This window comes from Notolabrus celidotus, chromosome 14 (assembly GCF_009762535.1).
Source record: "Notolabrus celidotus isolate fNotCel1 chromosome 14, fNotCel1.pri, whole genome shotgun sequence".
Lineage (NCBI taxonomy): Eukaryota > Metazoa > Chordata > Actinopteri > Labriformes > Labridae > Notolabrus > Notolabrus celidotus.
Window position 1 is genome coordinate 13832907 of NC_048285.1, and position 24965 is coordinate 13857871.

The 24965-nt window shown below is 39.0% G+C and overlaps 1 protein-coding gene across 1 annotated transcript in view; it reads right to left on the reverse strand.

Annotated features, from left to right (window-relative positions):
• rasa2 (RAS p21 protein activator 2) overlaps positions 1-19931 on the reverse strand; it is a 32036-nt gene extending 12105 nt beyond the window's left edge. Inside the window, exons 1-17 of the mRNA XM_034700549.1 lie at positions 19903-19931; positions 18297-18400; positions 18102-18196; positions 14687-14763; positions 12118-12201; positions 10337-10409; positions 10128-10204; positions 9505-9606; positions 6367-6520; positions 6040-6188; positions 5200-5314; positions 4498-4572; positions 1770-1893; positions 1404-1510; positions 1215-1298; positions 973-1050; positions 807-880 (exon numbers count right to left, since the gene is read on the reverse strand). Coding sequence (XP_034556440.1) covers positions 807-880; positions 973-1050; positions 1215-1298; positions 1404-1510; positions 1770-1893; positions 4498-4572; positions 5200-5314; positions 6040-6188; positions 6367-6520; positions 9505-9606; positions 10128-10204; positions 10337-10409; positions 12118-12201; positions 14687-14763; positions 18102-18196; positions 18297-18400; positions 19903-19916 — 1586 coding nt within the window. The 5' untranslated portion in view covers positions 19917-19931. The remainder of the gene's footprint in view (positions 1-806; positions 881-972; positions 1051-1214; positions 1299-1403; positions 1511-1769; positions 1894-4497; positions 4573-5199; positions 5315-6039; positions 6189-6366; positions 6521-9504; positions 9607-10127; positions 10205-10336; positions 10410-12117; positions 12202-14686; positions 14764-18101; positions 18197-18296; positions 18401-19902) is intronic.
• Between the last annotated feature and the right edge of the window lie 5034 nt (positions 19932-24965).

Below are 24965 nucleotides of genomic sequence, written 5' to 3' on the forward strand. Positions count from 1 at the left end.
GCAAACACAAACATGCAAGATTCATGTCAGCCAAAAAACAAATAAAAAAAAAACCCAGTGGCATTTAATTCCATACAGCTTAGTTCTCGCTTTACTTAATTTGGAACTTAGTGATGCTGAAAAGGCTTCAAGAGCACAAAAAAATCTTTTGTAAATGTTAACAAGACAGTTTAATTCAATTTTATTTGTCTGCTGCACTTTTTCTCCAGACTATCAAATTGGAGAGTTTGAAGAAACCTTAAGAATGCCAAAGATGCCTCAGTTTCAGTCTCAACTACTGTTTTATGTACTGACTTATCTTTTGAGTTTCTGTATTTTTGACTGTTATTTTCAATCTTTGCTTTTCATTGCAATATTTTTCCTCTTTCCTGTTTCTGGCTGTGCAGTATTGATTGTGTTCTGTAATGCACTTTAAGCCACATGTTCATATTGAAGGGGCTTCATCCCTCCAGTGGAGTGAGTTAGCTATAACTCCTGGTAGCAAACTGACTATTTTATTGTCTGCTCTGCATGAGATTGATTCCATAAGAGTGTTGATGTAAACATGACACTACAGGTAATGTAAAATGGTATCCAACTGAACACTGAAGATTTTTCTGAAGTTGTAGTAGCTTCAGTGATGTCAGTGACTATTTGTTCACTGCATTAATAAGAGCCTCTACAAAAAGGCATGAATGCTTTTCTTTAATTTCTCCCAGGTGACAACTTAAGCAAGCTGCTGCTTCATCTTTTCTCACTACTCCAAGTGTTTCCCTTCATCCCAACCCTTCTCTCTGATCTTAGCCAGACTCATAATGAATGCTCACCCCTCCTTGAGAACCACGGCATCCTCCAGCCCGCTAGACTCCTTGCTGATGTTCGAGGAAATCTCATCTAGAAACTTGAAAAGGAAGTGACAGTGGTATCAACACTCATCACTTAGTATGATGAAACTAAGAAACTCTGTGTATGTTTGAGAATATGAAGAAATACCTTTTTAACTTTTTCAATGCACTTGTCTTCTTGGAATGATTTGAAGAAGTCATACATGTAGGTTTCTTTGAAACTAGACTGAAAAGAGAGAGAATGAAGACTTCAATCAATATGAGATGAACTGTTCTCTTAATCTATAGTTTTACCAGCCTCATGTGTGGCTTTTTATAACAAATAATGAAGCACTCATCTAATCTAGCTATATTTTGCTTTATATAGAAAAATAAAACTGTTAATCTCACCAGTTTTTTTGACAAACTACCCCAGCTGCCCAGAGTCTGGATTGTTTTTGAGATGAGCGTGAGTGTGCGGGAAATCTCAGGATCCTAGAATGAAAAAAATTCAAATAATTATAAATGTAAACATGTGTGAATTGGACCAGTATTGTACCTATGGAATGATACATGTCGGTGTCAGGGATGAGCACTTACAGGATGGTGGGGACGGAGCTGGAAGGAGTGTGGAGAGAGAACAGCGACGGCAAAGAACCGCAGGAAAACAAAGCTGCTGACAGCTGAGTACTGAACATGAGGGTCAGCTGAAGAGAGAAACGAAAAACCAACAAATTAATCTGGCTTTCTGAAACAAACCCATCAAACACATTTTAAAATACACTTACAAAAACATAAAACTTTGATCATTCTTATTAGGCTCCACATTTGGTAGATATTTGTACTGACCCATAAACAGACTGTAAAAGCTGAAATATTCAATCTGATATTAACTCTCTAAATACATCATGTAGGTAAACAAATACACCACAGCGTATCTACTTTAATGGAGGTACTAGCATTTACCTGAGAAGCGTTTGCAGGCCAAGTGTCTCAGTGACCTGAAGACATCACACATTAGAGGGGGACAGCTAGAACTGGACTGGGTGATGGAGGAAAATACTTTCTGCACATAACCCTGAAGGTTCTCCTGCAGGGGAACAAAAAAACACATTAGCGCTGTTTTAACCATATTTGATCAAGACAAGGGAATGATAATGTTGAAGTTAAAGGCCAATTAGACCAAAGTTGAGCATAGAACTAAAGGTAGTAGCTTTAAAATTGTGTATTACGCCATATTTGTGTATGAATTAAAGGTGCATTACTTCAGGGTTCCCACTCTTTTCCAGAGATCATTTTCCAGGACATTTCCAGGACATTTTCATTGATGATCAAGCTGGTATGACCATCTAAATTTAGTTCCTAATTTAGTTCCTAAATAGTCTAATATGTTCCTCTCAGTGGAAGTCTACATTGAAAGACATGTAGTCTATGGCTATCAATGAAATCATCTCTTACATACTTAAAAATGATGGCAAATTGATAATAGAATAATGCAACCACAGATGTACAGCACTTCACTTTATTAGTGCAACCAAGTAACAATGATGGGCAACTCTCATCTCAGCTTTCTCTTTTCTCAAATAATATAAAATTAGCTAAGAAAAAAACAAAAGAGCCAGCAAAGGACTCAGGAAGCTGCCTTACTGAAATAATTAAATAATAATAATGATCAGAGGATCAGTGCATTAATGACCTAAATAGATCTGAATGACAAAAATGGCCACAAATGTTTCTCAACTCAACTCAGACTCAAAATATACCTGCTTAATCATGATATTCATCCTGGTAAGTGGTCAATATAAAACAAAACAAGTGTCCCGTTTTTTTATTTGAGTTACCGTAAACTCTGAAAAAATCGCACCGGTGTAAAGACGCACTCTGTATTTGAAGATCTCTCAGAGATTTAAAAAAATGTAAACTGTCTTCCTGCATGGCGATGTTTATTATGATCAGTGATGTCTACAACGTGGAGTTTCTGTGCAGCTGTGTCGCTCTTTTTGTTCTGTTTGTTTTCACTATCGGGGGTTTGCACTCCTGCTAGCTAGAGCAGGGGTTCTCAAACTTTTTGGAGCCAGGGACCCCTTACAGGTGAGAAAATTGTCCATGGCCCCCTCATAATTGTAACACAGATTAAGCACATTAGTGATGTGTCATGATCAAAAGCTGCGGCTCTGAGAGTCGATGCTTTATAGTGAATCAGAAGAGCCGGCTTGCATCAAGAAAGAGCCGGCTCCCAGTTTTTTCCTTTCGCTGCTTATCTCTAACAGTGCTCAGCCCCAGCTCTGCTCACAGCAGAACTTTGTTTTGATTGGTCAGCATGGCGGCCATGCGGCCAATCATAATGGAGGATATAGGATACAGGTGATGGAGGGGAGGCTGTGTATCCTGGTTAATAATGTTTGCTTGAGTTTGGTTCTGGTTTTGGTTCAGTATGCTTGAGTTCTGTTCTAGTTTGGTTCTGTTCTGGTTCGATTCTGGTAGGGTTCTGGTTCGGTTGTGGTTCGGTTCTTGTTGAGTTTGATTCTGGTTCTGTTTGCATGAGTGGTTCTGGTTCTGTATGCTTAAGTTTAGTTCTAATCCTAACCCTAATCCTAACCCTGACCCTAACCCTAACCCTAACCCTAATCACAACCCTAACCCTAACCCCAACCCTAACCCTAACCCCAACCCTAACCCTAATCATAACCTTAACCCTAATCCTAATCACAACCTAAATTGGTTCTGTTTCTGTTTACCTGAGTTGGTTCTGGTTCTGTTTGCTTGAGTTTGGTTCTGGTTTTGGTTCAGTATGCTTGAGTTCTGTTCTGGTTTGGTTCTGTTCTGGTTCGATTCTGGTTCAAGTCTGGTTTGGTTCTGGTTCAGTTCTGGTTCAGTTCTGGTTCGGTTCTGGTTCAGTTCTGGTTCGGTTCTGGTTCGGTTCTGGTTGAGTTTGATTCTGGATCTGTTTGCATGAGTGGTTCTGGTTCTGTATGCTTAAGTTTATTTCTAAACCTAACCCTAACCCTAACCCTGACCCTATCCCTAATCCTAATCCTAATCCTAACCCTAACCCTAACCCTAACCCTATCCCTAATCCTAACCCTAATCCTAACCCTAATCGTAACCCTAATCCTAACCCTAATCCTAACCCTAATCCTAACCCTAACCCTAATCACAACCCTAACCCTAACCCTAACTCCAACCCTAACCCTAATCACAACCCTAACCCTAACCCTAATCACAACCCTAACCCTAATGACAACCGTAACCCTAAACACAACCTCAACTTTCAATGAATGGGGACCTGTTTTGTTAACAGGGTCAGGTCAAACGCAGCCGTGTTGGAATAATTTTCCAGGACTATATGTGATTTTCCAGGACATTTTACTTTTTCTCCCATTTTCCAGGTGTTTTCCAGTACTGGAAAACTGGTCAACTATTTTCCAGGTTTTCCAGGACGCGTGGGAACCCTGATTATTTGATAAGCAGCAACATTTTAACAGAAGAGAAATGAAACATAATATTCTAAAGTATCTTTAAATTAGTATATGGTGTGAGCAAGAGAGTGTTCAATCCGGAATTGGACCACTAGATATATTCCCATTTCTACACACTGTACCTGTAACTGTAGCAGTAATGGCTTTGTGTTTCAGGATTTCAAAAGATGTTTTGATCAGATGTTAACAAGTTGAAAAGAGGTGAGTGCATTTACCTTGTTGACCTCCACGTTATCACCTTCCTTTAGTTTAACAGGGTCAATCTCACATGTCTTGTTGGATTCACAAATCTATAAAAAGGTTCAAAAGGACAAAAAAAAAACAAAAAAACATACCATTAGAAATTGGCTAAAGAACTTTTTTTAAAATGACAAATAAGCATAGGCTTCTGAGGAGTGTTAGGGTTCAGACCTTTTATCTTTAAATACAGAAAACAAAGGAGACCACATTTTTGCTGTGTTTTTTTTCAAACATGTGAAGTCATTATTAGTTTTCATTGAGTAATGTTGATGAAGAGTGTTATTAGGAGGGCATCATGGTCTCAAAGTGAACACAGCAGCACTCTGTAGAAACTCCAAACCTTCCACTGACAGCTGCACATCTGCGTGATTACTCGCTATTAAAAGGTGCAGTTTTCCAAAACTGACCTCATTGACACATGACCGCTCTGGCATCTACACCATGTGTGTGTGTGTGTGTGTGTGTGTGTGTGTGTGTGGTTGTGTGGTTGTGTGTGTGTGGTTGTGTGTGTGTGGTTGTGTGTGTGTGTGTGTGTGTGTGTGGTTGTGTGTGTGTGTGTGGTTGTGTGTGTGTGTGTGTGTGTGGTTGTGTGTGTGTGTGTATGTGGTTGTGTGTGTGTGGTTGTGTGTTGTTGTTGTTGTTGTTGTTGTTGTTGTTGTTGCTGCTGCTGCTCGTACCTCATCTATTACAGGCTTCAGGGTAACCGCCAGGTAATTCTTTCCCACAATCTTCATCATGTCATCAATGCAGCGTGTTGCCAGTGAGTTGCCACGGAATATAGTGTTAGCCTCCCTGTGTGGAAACAGAAGTGACACCAGCTTGATGTTAAAACTATTTTTGAACATATTTCCTGACATAAGGTCATTTCACTTGGGCAGTCACGCCCAGATTTGAGATGAAAAGAACATCTGTGTTTTTATGGCCTACATCTTATTTTTCTATTTATTCTCATTATTTCTTCATCAGCTTGAACACCTGGGTAGAACATTTCACATAATCCTAGTTTCAGAAGCAGTGATGCAGTAATACTCTCAGAGAGCTTTGCAGGTTTATAAAGGGTAAATGAAATGAATATGAATTCAATGCAGGATCCCCTTGGTCGATGGTGTTTTACAGCTATTGCACTTCCTGTTTCAAATTAACCCCAGAATATGTAGGATTTGTCAGTTACAGTTTGTAAACATAACATCAGAAGTTGGCCTTTCCTCCCCCGCTGTACAGAAACAGTCGCTTCCTCTTTGATGGCTTTGATTTTGAATCAGGTGACTGCATTTTCTCACAACCTGCGTGCTGTCGTTGGCTGGGGGATAAACACCCGTTTCCCAAGGGTTGGGATTATGCTCTTTTTTTCTTATAATAGGACCAAATAAAAATGGCAGAAATAGCAAAAAAAACAACAGCAATGAGCTGATTTTCTGTCATCATTCAGCCTAACAGACCTTACACTGTGGTATCTCCACATATCCACACGTGTCATCCCTGCACTGTACTGTTGGTGTTCATGTGTGAGTACTCACTGAGTGTTGTCCAGCTCCAGCGCTGCCACAGCAGAGACAAAAGGCACAAAGCGATTGTGGTGGAGCAGCAGTCGAACCATGGGCAGAACAGCCTCATACCGCTCTCTGTAGATGTCCCCCAAGATGTGCGCTGCTGACGCCGAGATGGGCTTGATAAGGCAAAAGACAATATGTAACTGAATAAACTGGTGAATGCATTTCAAACATTTTTCATGAAATGAAGCAACACGATATTCAATTACAGAGTGGCTTCATGGTATCTGGTTCAAGGATGTCTCAAACTGGTGTCAGTGTATTTGTTTCTAATCCTCTGAGGCACTGTCATACCTTCACATCGGGGGATTTGAGCAGCAGGTTGCAGAGTGGTGTGTAGCAGGTAGACGGCAGCACTGTGTCTTCTATGTAGGTCAGCTTCAAACGCAAGGATCCCAAATCATCAGACTTGGACTTGTTGCCATTCCCTTTTGGTTGGAGGAGATACCTGTTAGACCACAGGAAGACAAAAAACATGATTCAAGATTCAAGAATCCTTTTATGGTCATCCCACAGAAACATATGAGTGTGCTGTTGTTTTGTGGAAAAATCTGTGACACAACTTAAAAGTACATAAACTCAATGTTAACTAGTTACTAACAAGCACATATATTAGCTGCCTTCTGGCTCATTATCAATCTGCACAAACGATTTCATCTGCATTACCAGCAGAACAGGACAGTGAACAGTAACTACAAGTTTATTGTGGGGAATTTCTTTGTTGGTACCAAGCGGCAACCTATGGCCGTGACAATTGAAGCCAATGCGGAAAACTACTGTTCACCGAGGATCCAATTGAGTCTGGCTCCGGAAGTACCGGAAACCACATACACAGAAATTCAAAAAAGCCGATCTTTACAGCAGAAATAAACATGTTTACAGCCTGGTAAAAAAGACGAGTGCAGTCTGGATAGCTCATTTCTCGATCAGCACACACTGTATGGGGGGAATTTTTTCATAATGCGGCAATTTTGAAGATATTAAGATTAAGAGTTTTCAATTACGAGAGGCACAGCTGACTTAATTGACAGACCGGAACCATAGACTGTATAAAACATGGACGTAGTATCCGGGACGTCAGTCATCTGTTTCTGAAGCACTGTTTTGAGGCCAATCGTCGGCGGGAGCCATATTGTTGCTGTCAAGCGATTGTGACGTAAAGAGGCGGGCTTTGAGCCTCCTTGCCAACAGCTACAGTGTTCCCGCCTGTCAATCAAGTCAGCTGTGCCTCTCATTGGAAGACTCGTAATCTCAATATCTTCGAAATTGCCGTGTTATGAAAAAATTCACCCCCATCACAGTGTGAGCCGATCGAGAAATGAGCTATCCAGACTACACTCATCTTTTGAACCAGGCTGTAAACATGTTTATTTCTGCTGTAAAGATCGTCTTTTTTTAATTGTTGTGTATGTGGTTTCTGGTACTTCCAGACCCTTGATGAACTGCAGTTTTTAACACTTCTGCATTGGATTAATTTTTTAGACCGGAGGTTGCCGCTTGGTGGGAACACTGTAGCTGTTAGCTAGGAGGCTCTAAGTCCGCCTCTTCACGTCACACTCGCTTGACAGCGGTTAAGTTGAGTTCAACATTTCCAATATGGCTGCCGCTGACGATTGGCCTCAGTAGAAATTAACATGAGGGAGAAAAAATTATCTCTATCTTGAATTATTTGGTGAATGAACACATTTTAATGTGCTTTATTCTAAGACCATGTTTCTCTCTAGAACATGTTGTTCTTTCTTATTGTAAAGTTTTTACTGCTTAAAAAATGACAGATGAACATGCTGTTTAAAAATCAGTTTTGCATAGGAGTACGAAACAGTGTTTTTTAAAACAGAGGAAAAGAAGAGCAATTGAATAATAATGAATAAGAGAAATACCAACTCTGAGATGAGTGTTGAAATGTCTAATTTGTAATTTAACTGATTGTCAGATGAGATGTTTTATTGCTTTAAAGTGTCAGAGTTTAAACATCTATGATTAAATAACTCCTACTTATAGACTGGGATTTTTTTCAATAGTTCACCCTGTTCAAGAAAATAGATCTCATATTTCTACTGCATGCACATCTCGCTCAAAGCCAACAGGTGGAGCAAAGCACACAGTGACTAAGTGCAGAGCTGAATGCAGTGCTTCAGGAGCTGCAGGTGCATACTGTAGGCTTGTCTGTACACTGTTGATCTGTAATCATTGTACACAAGTGCTGAGACGCTTCTCTGAAGATGTCAACAGATCACCTGCGCTGATTTCATGAAGCTGAACACTTTTCACGTGTGCAACATGGACGATTTCCAGCATCAAGACAGGACGTGTGGTACAACCACCACCATGCACAAAGCCACCCACGCACTCTGCTCGCAACCCTCATGTACTAACAGATTGCTATCTGGCTTAATCCCATATCACCTACACTGACGCAAAGCTAGTAGACACCCACGCCATGGAAAATACTGCTGAACAATTTGGGATTGAGAGATTTTGTCCAACCACTGTCCCATTGTGTGCTAATTTGCAGTTGTTCTGAAGGGGAGACAGGGATGGGTTCCTCAACAGAATGAAACCAAAGTAAGGAGCTCTCCCTCCTGGTGCAAAAAATGGATGCACTTTAGGGGGCGGGAACTGTGCCGTGATGTCATTGTGACACCCTCTGACTCAGCTTTTTGTTTAATGCAAACCAACTTTAGTCCTTTAAAGTCTGACTGGAAACAAGAAGAAAGACCTGGATATCAGGAGGGTTTCTGATGTTTCTACAGTTTCACAAGCACAACCCTCATTCACATTAGAAACAGGGATAGAAGGAATGAATGTAAGTTAATCTTTTCCTTTTGAGGAGAAAACACTAAGAATAATGAGTTGTTGGATAAATGTGAAATAATGGAGAGTCGATAGGTTATTCAGCATCATCCAGGGCATTAACTCACATTTGAGACTAGGGATGTGGGCGTTTATTCCACTAAACGACTCAACATTGTCACCCTCACAAGTCATTCACTAGTCGGCACCAGAAGTGCTAGTATGTTACATGATTAATTAATATTTGTATTATTGTGGGCCTGAAATGCTGGTCAAATTTTGAGTCTAAGCTGTAGCACAGCCACCTATCACTAGCTGGGGCTGTAGCCCAGGTCAATCGCGACCTCCATGATGCTCCACAACCAGGCTAATAAGCACAAATCACAGATGGCATCTCAGAGTAGAGCAGCACCATTTGGCAGTATTGGAGATGTTATATGTAGGCTGTGTCTGGTTAACGCGATAGAAGCAATGCATAACAAACACAGGCATGTGGATGTTACCCTGCGGGGAGGACTGGAGACTGGAGTTGCTTATTTTGCTAAAGTTAGGCACACTTTGTAAACAAATTTGATATTGTTAACCCAATACGGATCTCAGAAAATCAGTCACATAAGTGGAAATGAGAGGATTCCTTACCAGGCTTTGTGAATGTGGTCATTTCGCAGTATCTTCACAGGGACCCTCGTCTCTCCCAGAAACACATCCTGAGCCAGATTCTCATTGTTCCATAAATCCACTCTGCAGAAGGAAAAAATGGGGGGAAAATAAGCCTTACAGCTCTCAATAAACACAGTTATACTAAATCAAACCACATGAGCATGGTGTAAGGCTGTTTTTTGTTCTGCGCTAAAAAAATAAACACAAACAACCAACTTCAATATGGCAAAAGGAGACATAATAAGTTTCATGACTCCATGGTGCTTACCTGCTCATTGTGCAAAAGTCAATACAATACCCGTGCAATGAAACCACCTCAAATCCAAACCTCAAAAACCATGCATGAGTGTTTACCTTTGAATCTGTCTAGTCTTACCCAGTAAGCTATGAGTCCACTGTGACGGGAGCCCCACATATCCTTAACCAGAAAGCAAGGCTCTCTATCAGCAGTCAGAACACACCACATCTAAATTCACTTCTTGTCCTTGAATTCAATAATTTCTTTCTGTCAACACTTTATTTGGCAAACGAGAGACAGTGGGGGAGAAGGAGAGAGACACAGAAAGTGAAACACACAGATGACAGAGGCAAAATAAACTTACTTGATCTCAAGTTTTTCTATGTCCTCCTCCTCTACTTGGAAATGAGATTTTTTGGAATAGCTGCTGGACCGTGTCACCTGAGAAGAACCAGTAGAGGCTTTGTAAATCAAATAATGTTCTACCCCCAAATGAATCCAACTGTAATGTATCCTGTAGACAATTTTGACCCATAAAGACAAGGCAGCAAAACGTGTGGGTGCCCAATTTACCTCGAAGAAGAAGGTCTCTTCAAAATGAGGGTTGCTGGTTTTCTTCTTTACCTTTGTTTTCTTTTGGTCTGACCTGAGGAGACACATTACACAAACCGTGACACTCGTATCTCATATACTCATAATTACAAAAACTACAATATCCTTTGTATTTTAGGGTAAAACTGGTTTTCAAACTCTACTTCCCTTCTATATACAGGTAGTAAGATCTTATCCTTCCATAAGCTGAGCTCTTGACCTGGTTAGTGTCAGGAAGTGACTTATAACCCTCAGTTATTGCCCTAATGGATAACCAGGGTACTGCTTGCTTGCAAAAGCTGAACAGGAAGCCAGAGCTGCAATTATTTTATATAAGGTGTGAATTTTAGTCTTGTATTATTACCCTTTTTTTTCCCGAAATTCCAGATGTGTTTGATGCTTGATTCTGATAGGTCAAAACCCCTTGACAATGGTTATTAACTTTCCATAACATGAGCAACTCCAGAGGCAAACCGATCACACGTCATAACAAATCAATCCACAGAAAAGAGTTCCGGCACATTTTGCTTATGATGAATAGACCGTAAGGTGAGGTAAACCGGCTAGTTTCTTTTCGCATCAAAAAATTGTGGCTAAAACGTTACTTTCAGTTAGCATGTTAATGCGGCAGGCTAAACAACACAGATATTGATTGAATCCTGTCCATAGACTGTATAATTAATGAACGTAGTATCTGTGACGTTACCCATCTGTTCCTTAGCGCTGTTATGAAGCCAATCATCGGTGGGAGCTATATTGGAAAAGCAGAACGCAACCTAACTTCTGTCAAGCTAGTGTGAGGTAAAGAGGCAGGGTTTGAGCCTCCTAGCCAACAGCTACAGTGTATCCTTTAATGGGCAAAACTTGCAATCTTAATATCTTCTGAACTGTTGCATTGTAAAAAAAAACTCCGTAAACATGTTTATTAATGCTGCAAATATCATCTCTTTTGAATGGGTGTCTATGTGGTTTCCGGTGTTTCTGCAGCCAGCCTCAAGGGGACGCTCAATGACCTGCAGTGTGTAACACTTCCTCATGGGCTTCATATTTTGAGACTGGAGGGTGCTGCTTGATCCTGTCCAGCATTCCTAGCAAATGAGGCCGAGCAGGTTGAGTGCAACATTAGGACGGACCGCTACAAAGAAACTTAAACCATGAGCTGTGGTGATGACAGCTGCAGTGTTCAAAGTTGTGACATTTGCCTCGTTTATTTTTAAAGGTGTGTCAACCGCAGAGCTCAGAGATAAAGGAGAGATGAATGAGGACAGTTTAATGATCAATCGAGAGATAAGGGAGATAAGAATCCATCACTTTGGCCGTGGAATCAGTGGGACTATTTTTTAAAACTGTATACATAAATCATTTTAAATCAATAAAATCTCTTTGATCAAAGTTTTTTTTTTTGTTGGCTAATGTGTTTGTATTTCAAGTTAGTAGATGGGTAATAACTTACTTAATTCTCATGTTACTGAAGACCATTACAGTTAACAGAGGATAATATTGTCTTGGGAGTTGTTTTGATTATGATAGATCTTATGACAGATTGATAGATCTTCTTTACTTCAATCTCTTTTCTTTCAACTTTCTGTTTGAAAAATCTGCATAAAGCCTTATCAAGATGAGAGTCTCAACTGATGTGTTCTGAAATATCAACGTAAAATAGTCAAGCTAAAAAGCAGAAAACAAGCTTTTTATACTCTAATACTAAGAATGTCTCAGCTTGCTTTATTTGTGTTTGATAGATGAAGTGGTCAAAGAGTTACCTGGCAGGTCCAACGAGTGACACGGTGGCGTAGGGGTCACAGTTCTGTCCACTGATCAAAGGCAGTCCCTGGCACTCTATTATCCTACAGGAAGTGACAAAGACAGAGAGAATATTTACAATAATACTTACTTATAACCCAGCTGTGTTAGTTCTTTGACTCTGATTGATCAAAACTCCTTGACGGTTATTAATTCTGATCAGAAAAGGCGGCGCTAAGGTCAACCTGATCACACACGTCACTGATATAAAATCAATCCACAGAAGCAGTCACAACACATCAAGTGAACAGTCTATAATTTTGCCTTTTCCTGTTGACAATGTGACAAAATTGTTATGTTACATTCCTGCTTTTAAGCCCCTAAGCTATGGAACTCTCTGCCTCTGGACATTAAAACGGCAAGCTCTCTGGGTTTTTAAAAGTAAACTTAAGACTTACCTTTTTATTCTTGCTTTTAATTTGGAGTAATTTATTTTTAGCCCAGGACTGCATTATTATTTGAATTATTATTTTAATCATTGCTTTAACATTTATTTATCTTATTTAATTATTTATTTATATATTTATTTCTTGTATTCGTCTGATCTTGTTAACACTACCTTATTTTAAACTTTTCTTTCCACTATTACTTATTTTATGAATTTTACTGAATTTATTTTATTTTTAAGTATTTTATTTATAATCATGCCTTTTATAATTTTACCATTGCTGTTGTTTTCTGTCTCTCTGTTATTTTGTGAAGCACTTTGGGCTGCATGTTTTTATGTATGAAAGGTGCTATACAAATAAAGTTGAGTTGAGTTGAATCAGTAGATGACAAAGAGAGGTTTTTTTTGATAAAGCTCTTAATTTTTTTTGGGAGAGCACAACACTTTAGATTGGTGGTTAATGGCTGACCACACTTGTATTGTCTCACTCCATCAGGATTCCAATTCACATAACCACCCCCTAACTATACATCATCACTTACTTATTTTGAATTTGACATCTTTGTATTAGATTATTTCCCTCAGGTCAAATAATGTACAGCTTTGTTAGAGGTAATCAATTAGTTTGACTGATAATACAAACACATTAAAAGTGCATGTAACATTATGCTGTAAAAAATGGCTTTGGTATCTGGTAGCAACATTGAGTGCAGAAGAATGGCATGTATCAATCTCTATTTGAAACAGTGGAGGTGGAGTGTAAGGACATCAACAAATGTTCATCTACATTAAAGAGAAAAAAGTGGCGCCACAGCCTTCATGTAGAAGCTCTGCTTTGCCCTCATGTTGGGCTCATGGCACACAGAGGCCGCTGCTTCTTTTTGTTTCAGGTGACAACAAACAGATGCTGTCGGTACTCTAAACAGGATGTGGCTGCTAAGCAGGGATCACCAGAGACTATGAATGAATTCAGGCCGTCACTAGGTAAAGCCAGAGGGAGAAACCGAGCAGAGCGAATGTCAGGATGTTTATGTATCATCTTCCAGGCTGTCATGACAATATTCCCCTAAGTCTCCTCTGCATCTCTTAACTCAGCCCTATCTCACTCATCTCATCTCCTCACGCTGTACAACAGGAGGACTTGAGACTTGAGGTGTGCGCCATGGATCAATCAGCTCCACATCTCTGATTTTAACTTTGCCACTGTCTTTGTTCATCGTCCATGCACATGTTGAAAGAGCTGACGGTGAGCAGGTGACAGTTTGAGCAAACAATCTGAGTAACACTGTAAATGACGGCAGCAGAAAACCACAGCGGTTGCAGTGTGAGAAGCGCAAACTTCCTGTTCAGATGCCATCACTTCCTCACCATCACCCTGCTCTCCAAGTATGAATGGGGGATGCAAAATAACATGCGTAAACAGCATGAACTCTGACATCCACACATATACTTGCATAAATTTAAATTCTTCAAGCCTCCCTCCAAAATAAAAGCCAATAGCGATTAAAGAGTGATGTGATGTGTCCACTGAATGACGAATGAAGAAAGTTGTCACATTCAATAAAAAGTAATTCAGCTTTAATAGTTTGCAACAAATTTAAGTTTAGATTAAAAATCCTTCAGAAACATGATACCGCAACTTTTTGATCTAATGTTCAGTGCTCACGGTTGATCATTAACTGGAACTCCATAAATAGCTGTCCAGTGCTGGCTGCAAGCTTCTACATGTTGCTTCAGAGAGAATGATTATCCAAGAAGGTAGATAGATAAGTGCAAGTACAGAGCATGTGAGTTAACCCTGCAGGAGCACCACAAAGAACATCACTGGTCTTTTTTGAATCAGGACTTTTTGAAAGAAGTTGGCTTGGTATGGTTTCAGTTTTTCTTACCACCACATCTTTCTGCTGATGTTTATGTCAACACGTGAAGGACCATATTAAAGCAGCACAAAAACCCTTTGCCTTCCTTGCCTGAATTTAAAATCACTTCCTTGATTCCTTTTCGTCCACTAGATTTAAGAGTGGCATACAACAGCAATTAAGGATTAATAGGCATTCAAACAATGTGTCCACTCTTGACTCTTCACCTCACTTTGCCTTTCCTCCTTCATCATGTCAGTCAGAGTGTTTGTTGGTACTCACCGGACCAGTAAGTGTTGACCCACTGAGCCGTTCTCTGTGATCACTTCATTCAATCGCATCTCCAAGTGAACCTTCCCCTGGTGAAGAAGAGGATGGGAGAGGTGTTAGAGAGAACTTACAGAATACTCAAATGACAAGATTTCAGTCTTACACCTGAGTCAGAGCAAAAAGTTCCAAGTGGAACTCCAATTAACAGTTTTGTTTATAAAGCTAGAAAGAAACTAGACTGTAGTGCAGGGGTTCCCAACATGGGGGTCGCGAGACACAAATGAAGGTTCCTGAGAGTCTTCCAGAATGTTTTTTTTTTAAAGTTATCTAAAAATATTTATTATTATTACTTATTTTAGTGTATTTACCTTGTTTTCTTATGTTTTTCTTCCTTTTTGTTTGTACTTTTAATTATAATTATTTTATTACTTTATTATCATTATTACTTTTGTATTTATTTGTATTTTGTTTTTTTTCTTCTTCTCTTTGTTGGTTTTGTATTACTCATATATTATTTGTTAACTTGTGGTGAACAAAGAAATACTGAAAAAATGCAAAAAAAAGTTCAACTTACAAAATAAATTTTACCGATTACAGTAAAAAATATCGACAAAAATAGTAGCTGAACTTTGAATAAAACCTTGAAAATACAAAATGTAATGAGTTTTCTGCCTTTCTTTTTACCAGATGAATCCTAAGTTTCGAGTTAGTGAACAGTTAATTATCAAAAGCATCAGTAGCAGTAGGTTAATTCATAACAGCACAGGAAACACAGCCACATGCTCATGTGGGTAGGCTAATTTTCTGCAGACCAGATAAATCAAGCCACATTGAATCACTTCAAGGTGCAGGGGTGTCACAAGTCTTTGGCACCTCTATTTTGGGGGTCATGGGCCGAAAAGTTTGGGAACCCTTGCTGTAGTGCATGCTTGTGAGACAATGAACCTTTCAAAATAAAAGTCCTGTAGGGCAAAAACTCTGTTTTCACTCCATACATTTTTCTTTCCCTATTTTACTTTTGTAGTCTGAGGTTGACCTTTCGCTCGGCTACACCTCAAGTCTCATGTAGTTTTATGTTAATGGAAGCAATGTGTTTTTAGGAGCCGCAGTAGCTGCGTATTCTGTCATCACTGAAAGAGATCTTTATGGGGTCGGATGTGGTGAAGGCTGCCGGTCTCGCCTTCGGAAGTGTTAGAGAGATAGAGAGAGGGAGGGAGAGAGACATAGAGAGCAAGGGAGAGAGCTAAACAAAACGCCCACACACTCGCACTCTGTCTCTGCAATTCAGCACTTGGCTGAGCTGGCGAGGAGTTCTTTCTGATGCAAGATAGGCCTTTAAGCCAATATAATCCTCACACATTGCAAGGATCCAAACGAGCCAACATCCTCTGCAAATTAACACTCACATAACAACTACATATCCCCTCTTCTGGGTAATAATTCCAAAAGGTGTATTGTTCTCTGAAAATTGCATTTTTTTTAATTAACTGAGCAGGTTGTTGGAATGTGAGCTAACATTGTTCACAAACTACGCACACGCACACGCACACGCACACGCACACACACACACGCACACACACACACACACACACACACACACACACACACACAGCCTCTATCTGACTGCAGACCAAGACAACAAGACAGTACAGTAACACCTCCATCTCTCCATGATGTAACTTTGCAGTTGAAAGTGTCTACTTGTGAGTGAATCAGTGTAGCAGCAAAGGCCCAGAATAGTCTGGCGTGGGCTAATGGCAGCTAAAGTCAACACATTAGCTACAGCAGCACAGCAGTGATAGCGTACCATGATTTCAACTGGCAATAGCAGACCAAAAAACTATCTGATCAAAGAAATGTACAGTTGACATAAACACACATGTCCTGGATGTGGTCGGAACAGGACGTGCACAGCTCAGAAAACTACAAAAAGATTAGAAAGTCTTGATAAGTAAAGCTTCAGCTACAAAATTATAATAACTGGGATTGAAAGCTGGATTGTGATTTAATTGATTTGATTGGTGAGTGTAACCGGAGCTGTAAACAATTTCACAAACAGGTCTCTCTTTTTCTTTTTTTTCTTTTAACAGCAAACTCATCAATAAGTTAACTCACAAAATCTCCAAGGTGTGAATGTGAAACTCTGAAATCTCAAAAACTTGCCTTTATCAGAATATTTACCTGTTGGACTTTGGACGGATGAGCAAACTTGTTTTATTAAACAAGACTAGTTGGATTAGGTTAGTGTGCAAATTCCAGGTTTTCATCTTATATGCAGCGACAACAGTTACATACACATAATAAGCAAATGGGGGTCGAGTCTGTGAAACATACTTGTTGAACTTAACCCACAGACTTTAAAGAGTACACAAACAGAAGTCCAGATTTGTTATCTTTTAGTCACATTAAAAATAATTAGAGTAACACAATACGAGACTCAGAAGATATCACACACAATTCCAAAATCTTCAACAGATTTGTCTCAGTATTGTCTCCATGCAAAACTCTGCACATGCACAAAGGTTGCACCGCTTTCTGTTAGATGTAAGACACTCTTAAAAAGTAATAATTCTTCCCTCAGGCCGTTTCCCCCATGAACAATCAAACTGTAAACCACTAAAGACTCCTGTGACTGATCACATACATGTGCAATACTTTGATTTCTGGTGCAATACCTCCTAATCATGTGCAGTATTGTAATTTATCCCATAACATATTTTATTATTATATTCATCTACTAAATGTGCACTCTGGCTTAGGCTAAATTAACTTATTTCATGTCTTTAAAAGTACTTCTTTACCTCTTTGTATAGATAGTATTTTTATTTTTATTTAGAACTTTTGGATTTGTGTTTAGATTTATATATTTATTGCCCTTACTGTCTTATTGTTAAGTACCAGTGTTCCATTCACAACGTCAATTCCTTGTGTGTGCGAGCTCACTTGGCAATAAAGCTTTCTTGAATCTTGAATCTTTAAAGCTCTGTGGTGTCAAGAATGTCTCATCAAATTAGAGCGTCAAAAGTCAGTCGGAATTATTCAAAACTCAAACAAAAAGTTTTGCACACTCAATGCGGCACGCAGATCACAGGGAAATTAGATTCAGTTTTCAGCTGACTGCAGCAGCCAATCAGCAACAGAGTTGAGCCTGTATTCAGTTTTCAAACTATAGAGTCAGATCAGCTTAAACAGATTACTTTGACATAGAAATCATATTATCAAAATGCAAAAATTAGATGATAAGCAAGTTGTGAAGTATGCATCCCCGTGTGTGAAGAGTTCACTGCAGTCTCATTACTAACAATTTTTCAAGCATATTAAAGCATCAGCAGTTCACAGTCAAATCCCTAAATCAGGATGAAATGTGCAAAATACTGAGAGCTGATACATAACTAATAGAGAAGACCGAACTGTCAAAAAACATTACCTGGACTTCTGAGTTAGGATCTACTGGATGAAGGCTAAACCAGTGCTCCTTCCCACTGAAATTACACAGCTCATCCTTTCGAATTGACACTTTGCCTTAAGACAGAGAAACAAAAAAGAAAACAAGTTACAACTCATTCACAAAGAGGAATACAAAACAACACATGTGGAGTACTTTTTGCTTAATGCAACTTACCAACAGGTAGGTCCCTTTGGAAAACGCTCTTGGCATAAACGTAGAAGGATAAACACTGAAACGGGCGAGGGATCTCAAAGTAGAAGTCCTCTCCATAGAAAGGGCTGTGAATAAAGACATACATGTCAATGAGCAAAAACATAATTTGTCTATTTGAATAGGTCTCTGAATCAAATTCAAACGAGGGCTTTGGATGTCTTCTAAACAATTCCAAAGTTATAAAACGGAGCCTGATGAAGCTTGAGCCATTTCCAGAGAGAAGTCATCTGTTTAGGTACGCTTGATGGAAGAAAAAGCCAGACCCATGTGTATGAAAATTTTGAAGATTGGAAAAAAATTTGGTTCATCAAGTTCCTCACTAGTCTCCATATACAAATGATAATCCTGCATCATTGAACACATTCAAACAAGCTGTGTTGTTTGTATTTATGCCTGTGGTGACCTTTACATTTTCCATCTAGTAGATTTTTGTTTTCCATATCATTTGTGTGTTTGAATGCACTGCAGTGCAAACGACTGCAGTGTCAGGTACACAAAGCCCCCGTTGCGCGCGCACACACACACACACACACACACACACACACACACACACACACACACACACACACACACACACACACACTTTCTCACTCACACACTCACACACACACACACACACACACACACACACACACACACACACACACACACACACACACACACACACACACACACACACACACACACACACACACACACACACACACACACTTTCACACTTTCACACTCTGCACATTTTACCACCTGCACACTCTGGTCGTGCAAATGAGCAAAGTCTGGAAGTAAAGCCAGCAACAGCTCTTTCATAATCCAGACATATCCTCATTATCAGTAATGGTTGCAGTGCAGGCCAAGTTTGCAATGAAAAAAAAGGGACGTTGTTGAAAAATGTGTGATGGCTTATCACACTTCTATACTCCGATCACATCACAGGGGTACATTGCTGCCAATGCAAAGGCGTCATGTAGCCATTTGTTCTTTTCTTTTTTTTTGCTTGTGACCCCCTGCTGCGGCCGCCCACCTGCACTGTACTTTCTAATCTCCACCTCACCTCCAATCAGCTTGGTTTCAAAGTAGATAAAGAATAATTTATTTCTCTCCCTGATTCACTATAAACCACAGTTGATCAGCTGGCCTTATGTCTATGCACCAATGTCCATTAGGTGTTCTGCATTGAACATGTGTGGTTGTATGTGGGTCAGTAGAGGGTTGAATAAGACACTGGCTGATCTTAGTGCACACATTTGGACTGTGATTGATGGGGCGCCGGTGGCCTGGCGGTCTAAGCACCCCACATACAGAGTCCTCTTCAAAGGTGTCGCCGTTTCGACTCCCGGCCACGACCATTTCCTGCATGTCTTCCCCCACTCTGTGCTCCTCACGTTTCCTGTCTCTCATCAGCTGTCCTATCTAATAAAAGGCAAAAGTCCCCAAAAAATAAATATATATAAAAATAAAAATTGAAAATAGACTGTGATTGATAAAGGGAGCATTGCACAAGCCATGTTTGAGTTTTCTCAATATCTACATCTGCAAGTCCATCACTACTAAGGTTGTAAAAACTCACTGATATGGATTCATTCATCGATTGGTTTATCAATGATCCGATCAAATTCAAACTCTAAACATTAATCTACATCTTCGTCTTAAAGCTGCAGTTGGTAGTCGTGATATAAACATCAATGCAGAGAGAGATTTTGAATGTCAACACTACCCCTCCCCTCTCTACTGTCGTAACCCTGCCCACAAAAGATTGTTGTTCGGTTCTATGAGGAAGCGATGGCTTACCAGCCAATCAGGGTGACATAATGCGGTCGCCACTCGACCAATCAGTATGGAGGATTGGAGATTAGCTATGATTGGTCCGTCATAACGGGAACAAGGGGAGTAATAACATGGATTGATACAAAGGCATTGGAAAACACGATTGGTATTACAACCTTTTCCAAGCAGAAACAAAGTAATGTTTTTTAGACCATTCCTACCAACAGCAGCTTTAAGAGACACTTTTATTGTGAAATTCCTACTCTTCACATGTTTAACAGTTTCTGCCAAAGTACGCCACACATCATCTTGAACTTTCAAATATGCTACTGGCAAGCAAAATATGATAGATGAAGAAGATGAAGATGATCTTCAGTGCTTTCTGATTTTAGAGAAAAGATGGGTCAACAGACCAAACCCATTTGATATGCAGATTTTTACAAGATGAAATTCACAGCAAACATAACACACCCGGCCATGCGCCTGAAAAAGATGTTGATCCTGTCACTAAAGTTAGCATTAAAGTAAAAGCCACTGTCTGCTTAACACCTTTGATCAACTTTTCCCCTAAACAGTTAAACAACAGGTCCAAACGAGGGATGAGTACAGCATCTGCCTTTTCATTTTTGGAAAAGAAAGAAAAACAAACTGAGTTAATACCTTCATACTATTGAGCACAGCATATTCACAACCTGGTAAATTAAAGGTGGTGAAACGCAAATGCTTATTGGGATCTAGGATCTCTGAGGCCTACCTGATTTCACCTGCTGGAACACAGCACCCACGGAAGACAGGGCTTTCTTTATGCAACAGTGAGTGAAGGGATGCAGACAATGACACTAGTTTATTTTTTATTTATAAAGCTATACTGGGAAAACCTCCATCTTACTCCTGTACCCTCCTCTACACCAGTTCTATGGGTATCAGGTGTGATCCTCAAATTTGTGGGATAAACTGAAAACTATAACGCACCTTTGACATAGAATTGTCTTCAAAAAGGTCCAATATTGGACATACTAATATCACTGAACAGATTAAAGACTATCTTAACGAATGAAGTGACAGAGGCATGTGGTTGTTTTTCATTTTTCTTTTACCAGTTTTGAATATTCTGTTTATTGGTGGCCATATTTGTTATCAGCGCATGCTTGTCTAGTATGGAGTGTGTTTGAGCCGCCTCATGTATTTTACATTCTTACTTTCCTTAACTATATCTCTGCTGTCCACATGACCTAACTCTTTACTGTGACACTTTTAGCTCACCTGGCCATGTCAGTAACTGCTTTTGGTTGACAATGACAATGTATTTTCGGGGATGTAGGATTGTTTTGATCCATTTATGTAAAAAAAAAAAAAAATTAAATAAAAAAAAAAATGCTGAATATGGTGTTATGCTCCAAGTGATCCCATTTGAACAAAACCATCACAAACGCATGATTTGATCATTTACTGAACTGTCTGAGCAGAAGGTGGACGACACAGGGTGCCCTTATGACTCATCAGGGTTGTGGGAAATGTTCTTGCTATGTTGGGTGTCACCTCTGCCATCCGTTTGCAGCAAACCTGTCTTGTCATTTCCTCAATAAGGAGCCCAGCAGTGTTCAAACCGTGTCATATTTTTGTTAAGTCTTTTGTTTTCAATACTTTGCTAGAATAATTGAATGTGAGATTATAAATGTGGCTGGTCACTGAAATAAAAAATAGACAGTACCAGTATGTTTCCTGGTAATACATTATATTGAGCAATCATGTTCAAGATGATTGATGTAACTAAAGGAAACTGTATTTAAAAATGTTGTTGAGGTCAGTATTTAACTTTTATTCTATTCATATGAAAAGTTTTCTCTCCTGAAATTCTTTGTGTAACATACATCTATTAAAAATAAAAAAAGAAGCAAAGTCCTTTCAGTGTGCAGGAGTCAATTTTTTGTTTTCTATTCTTCACAACATCCTTGTATCCCCTTCATTCACAGTGCTTTTGTACATAGATCATTCTAAGTATTCTGCGCTTCTGGATATACGCTTTTCAGATTTAAACACTAAAAGAAGACAGACAGACAGACAGACAGACAGACAGACAGATAGATAGATAGATAGATAGATAGATAGATGGATAGATGGATAGATGGATAGATGGATAGATGGATAGATGGATAGATGGATAGATGGATAGATGGATAGATGGATAGATGGATAGATAGATAGATAGATAGATAGATAGATAGATACATACATACATACATACATACATACATACATACATACATACATAGATAGATAGATAGATACATACATAGATACATACATAGATACATACATAGATAGATAGATACATAGATAGATAGATAGATAGATAGATAGATAGATAGATAGATAGATAGATAGATAGATAGATAGATAGATAGATAGATAGATAGATAGATACATACATACATACATAGATAGATACATACATAGATAGATAGATATATAAAGGACAGAAAAGAAGAGAAGGAAGCCTACTGTATCAGAGAAGTAAATATTACAGAATAAATACAGACAGTAGGTAGTTTCAAAATAGCAAAAATAGAAAAACAAAATGTTACAAAAATAGACGAGACATAAATGAATCATCACCTCAAAGGTGATATTAAAGACACCCTCAATACAATTTTGTTATACAATGGCACAGTCCATCATGTGAGATGACAGGTTTTCCATGTAGTCCAGATAGGGTTGCCATATCTTATACATTTTTTACTCCTATTTCTCAGAATGTATATACTTTATTGTTTTATTTTATTTATTTATTCTATTCTATTTTTTAATGTAATTTATTTTATTTTATTTATTTAAATTGTAATTGTATTCGTATTTACATCTTATTGTATTCCTTCTTTCTATTAATGTTTTGACTTTCTTACATACTGTTTATAAGAGCATACTGTAATAACTGTATCCCCCCAAGGATAGATTAAGTATTTCTAATTCTGATTCTGAAGTTGGCTGTGCACGGAAGGCCCCATTTATCATTACCATCCATTAAAAATCAGTTTGATTGTACTTGAATGATATTCCCGTATACATTCTACATCATTTTGATGATTTTATTCAACTCTCCACAGAACCAGCCAGACCATACATCCCACCTGTTGACAAATTCAGAGTTTTAAATTCACCTAACTTATATGACTTGTGACTGTACGAGGAAACCTGAGCAGTGGGGGAGAAACCTGTGCACACACAAGGGGAATATATAGACTTCGGTATATGAACAGCATGTGCTAGAGCACTATATAACCTTAACTAGCAGGATGTCAGCACAGGGCTGACTGCCCTGTAGGAGCTGGCACAAACACAGAAAGCCTGAGCATCTGTGCCGCTCAGTCTTGCCAACATACTACCTCACAAGCAAGACTGGAGACAGCTTGATCTGACATGGGTGAATGTAGGTTAAGCACTATCTCAATGTACTTGCTGCCTACAGATGGACCACCTGTCCCAAACAGACTAAACAGACAGTTGTGGTGGAGGACTGATCATGAATTACGAATCACTTTGCATAAAAACACCTCACATTTTCAGAAAAAGTTTAATTGAAAAAATCTTGTGCTGCACTTCCACACTGGGTTTGACCGACACAGTACACCCACAAATTCTCCTCCACTACATTTTGAATAACGCACTTGTAACCTCCCTATTCTGCACCCATTCCAACATACAAGCCACCATACTACCTCTCTGTCTGTTGTCATCCTTGCGTCTAAAAATGTGACACTGCAAGGCACAGTCACTTGACCACAAACTGTTTGAACATGCCTGCTTAATCCAACGGATTAGCAGCAATTAGAGGTTCCATACATCCTGTAAACCATCAGAAACTGGAGCCTTTACAACAGGCATGAGTCAAGCACCGTTAAAAAAAACACAACGGTTTGAATATGAGTGATTATTAAGACGTGTTAAACACAGGCTAAGGTAGTTGAGAGTGACACAAAGAGAAAGGCAGGGGAGAGCGTGGGAGGACTGACTTCCTCACAGACTGTAAAATCCTTTTGAACAGCACCGAAATCAGGAGAGCGAGAGAGAAAAAGCACAGCTATTGTGAAATACCTGTAGAAGGCAGGCCGATGTTTACAGTAAGATGTTCAATGATGTAAATAGAAAACTAAAAGGCTACTGGTGCCCACATTTTTCTCTGAGTTGCTTACGAAAATGAAGCTATCAGTGGAAAAGCCTCCGACTGAATCACTTCATGTTTCCTTGCTAAAATGGTACCCTGCACGCGTACGGCTCTATATTGACTGATTTTAAGATGAAATATTAAGAAAAAATTGTCATGATCAGTCTGCCACAAACGCAAAGTTCCAGAGTTCTTTTTTTTCACTTAATATAATTTTGAGAGATTTTTGCTAAAGGTATACTCAATGTCTAAGCTTATTTAGATTTTAATTATTTTGAAAAAGGATAACATGCATACAGAAGATAAATATCATTAATAAATTAATAAAAGCCTTTATCCATATTTATCCCAGGGATGTACAAGCTGTGCAAACTTGCTTGAATTTTAAAAAATGGATAAACAATTAATATGCATACAACTGAATTGACTGAAAAAAAAAAAAGAATATGTAAAATAAATGAATTTGACCCTTCAACAGCCATCACAATAGAGGATACAAGCATTTGCATAATAGTTTCAGTTTTCAGTGGCTTTACATTTCTTGACTTTCCAACTCATTCTCTTTATTTTAAATGGATATTACTATCGTGGAAATAAACAGCATCTCCACTTCTTGTTAAACCAACATCCCCCTCAAAAGATGAGGTGTGAATGTGATAATGCCAAACACGCTCGAGTATAAACCTGAACTCTAAATTCCTGTC